General features: G+C 28.7%; 1 protein-coding gene across 1 annotated transcript; it reads right to left on the reverse strand.

Moving 5' to 3' along the window:
• Positions 1–2,033: 2,033 nt before the first annotated feature.
• LOC145682139 (uncharacterized) lies at positions 2,034–2,660 on the reverse strand. Its single transcript, XM_081753728.1, has one exon. The coding sequence runs from the start codon at positions 2,658–2,660 to the stop codon at positions 2,034–2,036; it is 627 nt and encodes a 208-aa protein (XP_081609854.1).
• Between the last annotated feature and the right edge of the window lie 202 nt (positions 2,661–2,862).

Here is a 2,862-nt window from a genome sequence, read left to right on the forward strand (position 1 = left end):
AATATTGAAACTATTCAGGTAAATTGTTTATCATAATTAAAAATAGTAAAGGCCCTAAATTGGATCCTTGTGGTACTCCAGAATATACAGAATATTGTTTAAATTTACAATTATTATATGTTACATATTGGATTCTGTTGCTTAAATATGACTTAAATAGTCGGATAAAATTCATTTGAAATACCAAATCCTTTAATCTTTTTAAGAAGTATTTCGTGATTAATCAAATCAAAGGCTCGCTTAAAATCTGTATACACTACATCAATTTGAGACCTTACGTTAAGAGCTTCACTAATTGCTTGACTTATATTCAACAAATTTGTTACTGTTGATCTGTTATGTCTAAAACCATATTGTGAATCAGAGAGATATCGTGAGATGTGATTAAACAGGTGTTTACAGATTACCAATTCGAATATTTTAGCTGGAGAAGAAATCAAACTTATCGGCCTATGGTCTTGTATTAAGTTTACAGGATTAATTTTTGGAACTGGACATATTGCTGATATTTTAAATTTTGCAGGAAAATAACACTGAGTGATAGACAGATTAAATATGTAGGTCAATGGCTAAACAAGAAATTCCTTACAACCTTTAAAAATGTAAGATGGTATACCATCATTACTAATTGACCTTTTACCTTTCATTTTGTCAATAGCTTCGATTGCTTCTGTTTCAGTGATCCCATCCAGTGACATTGTATCTACAATCGAAGAAACATCATTCAGAAAATATCTAATAGTTTAATATTAGGTATTTCAGAACTATATACTGATTGAAAATGCTTAGCAAAAGCTTCGCATTTCAATTTATTGTCAACAATTTTTTCTTTGTTATATTCAAGTACAGATTGATTTATGTTTGCAGATTTTTTCTTATTAATATAGTTCTAAAATTTCCTAAGTTCCTTTACGATTTGCTCTTCCATTGCGTTGTTATAATAACGAAAAGCTATTTCAACTCTATTTTTTACTTGTGTCCTTAGTGCAACAAATTGCATGTAATCTGAGTAAAGTCTTGATTTTTTAAATTTCTTTCTATAACGTTCTTTCTTCCTTAACATTTTTATTATTTCAGGAGTAAGCCAGGTTGGATATGAACGTTTCCTCTTTATATTTTTAGGTGTACATTCATTTAAAACTCCATATAATTCAGAATAGAAAAATTTCGACACAATTATCAATATCCTTAATCTCATATAAAAAATTCCATTTCTTACATCTCAATAACTGATAAAGTTTCAAGAAATCACACTTACAAAAGTTGTAGACTACGTCTTCCATTTCTTTTCGTGTCTTACACTTTTTATAAAACGGAATACTAATATTCAAACATGGGTGATGACGATCTGGTTGAACAAAATGAACGTCAGATTCATGAACTTCAACGTGTAATACATTAGTAAACACAACATCTAAAATTCTATTGTTTAGATTTCTTACTTTATTGATTTGTGAGAAATTTTAAAATAGTTACCATCCAAATAATCTGTTACAAGCGCCAAATTCAAATCTCCTATAATAAAAACATTTTGAGATAATGTTAGTTCATTAAATCTTTCAATATTTCGAAAAAAATTAAATATAATTCTCCTGAACTACTAATACACTATACAAATATATATATATATATATATATATATATATATATATATATATATATATATACATGTTAAATCTGATAACTGAATTTTAACCCACAAATCCTCATTATCTGGTAATTCAAATCTTGTTATTCTTTCAGAGATATAATTATAATGAACAGCTAAGGGAACACTATCTCCATCTTTCATATTACTACGCTCTAGGTTACGATCTTTTCTATAGACCAAATATTTATCGTCAAACAACTCATAATTAAATATTTCATGTCTTAGCCATGATTCAGTAATGGTAACACAATCAAAATTAAACATGGTAGAGCTTAGGTAAAATTCGTTAATTTTAGTTTTTAACCCATTCACATTCTGGTAATATATATCAAATGTACTTTTAACTACTGCCATCTTAAATTATAGCCTACATATTTCAAGATTACACTGGCATAGAATTTGGAAATACAGGTACATCTTCTTCAGTTTTAATAATCATAACCTGTCTATTTTTGTTTTTCCTAATTAAAATCTGTCCATTGCCATTTACCCAACAGTATTTATGCTGTGTATTTCTTGCAGCTCTTCTAGCTTTCCAAAATAATTGCTTATTTTTAGAAGTTAAATTTACATTCACAAATATTCTACTATCATTACTTCCAGATACTAAATTATTACTTACTAAACCCGTATTTCTTCTAGTCAACCACCTATCTCTCACTGTGCGCGTTGTAAATTGTACAATTATTGCTTTTGGTTTATTTTTACCGTTTGATAATCGGTGAACAACAACAATATCTTTCTCCCCACATTTTATTCTTAATTTTTGAGCCATGTCGATTACAACTTCTTTTAAATTTTCACCAGTACGCTCCTGTATACCATGTATTTCAATATTTGTATTACGTCCATACTGATTAAGATAATTTATTTCTACATCCTGTGATATTAATTGCTTTTTCAATTCTATGTTTTCTGCTTTTAGCTTGGCTATATTCTTATCCCGTTGAATATTACCCCTAATCTCTAGTTCAAGTTTCTTCAACAATTCATCGTGTTGATAAGACATAAATTGAACACTATCTGTTAATTAAGCTATTTGAGCACCGAGTTCCTCAAGCTTCATTCCTATATCAGAAGGATTCAAAGATTTGTCATCCAATTTTGAGGATGTACTAATAAACGCCTAAACTGGATAATTATTCACTTCTATCACCTACATAGGTTATTATCACAGTCTCTAGCTATTCATATTCATGTCGCTGTCTTCA

This window comes from Thermobia domestica, chromosome 3 (assembly GCF_964235325.1).
Source record: "Thermobia domestica chromosome 3, izTheDome1.hap1.1, whole genome shotgun sequence".
NCBI classification, from domain to species: domain Eukaryota; kingdom Metazoa; phylum Arthropoda; class Insecta; order Zygentoma; family Lepismatidae; genus Thermobia; species Thermobia domestica.

Excerpts from the sequence above, each read along its gene's own strand:
- LOC145682139 (XM_081753728.1), bottom strand. The coding sequence starts at position 2,660 with ATGTCTTATCAACACGATGAATTGTTGAAGAAACTTGAACTAGAGATT.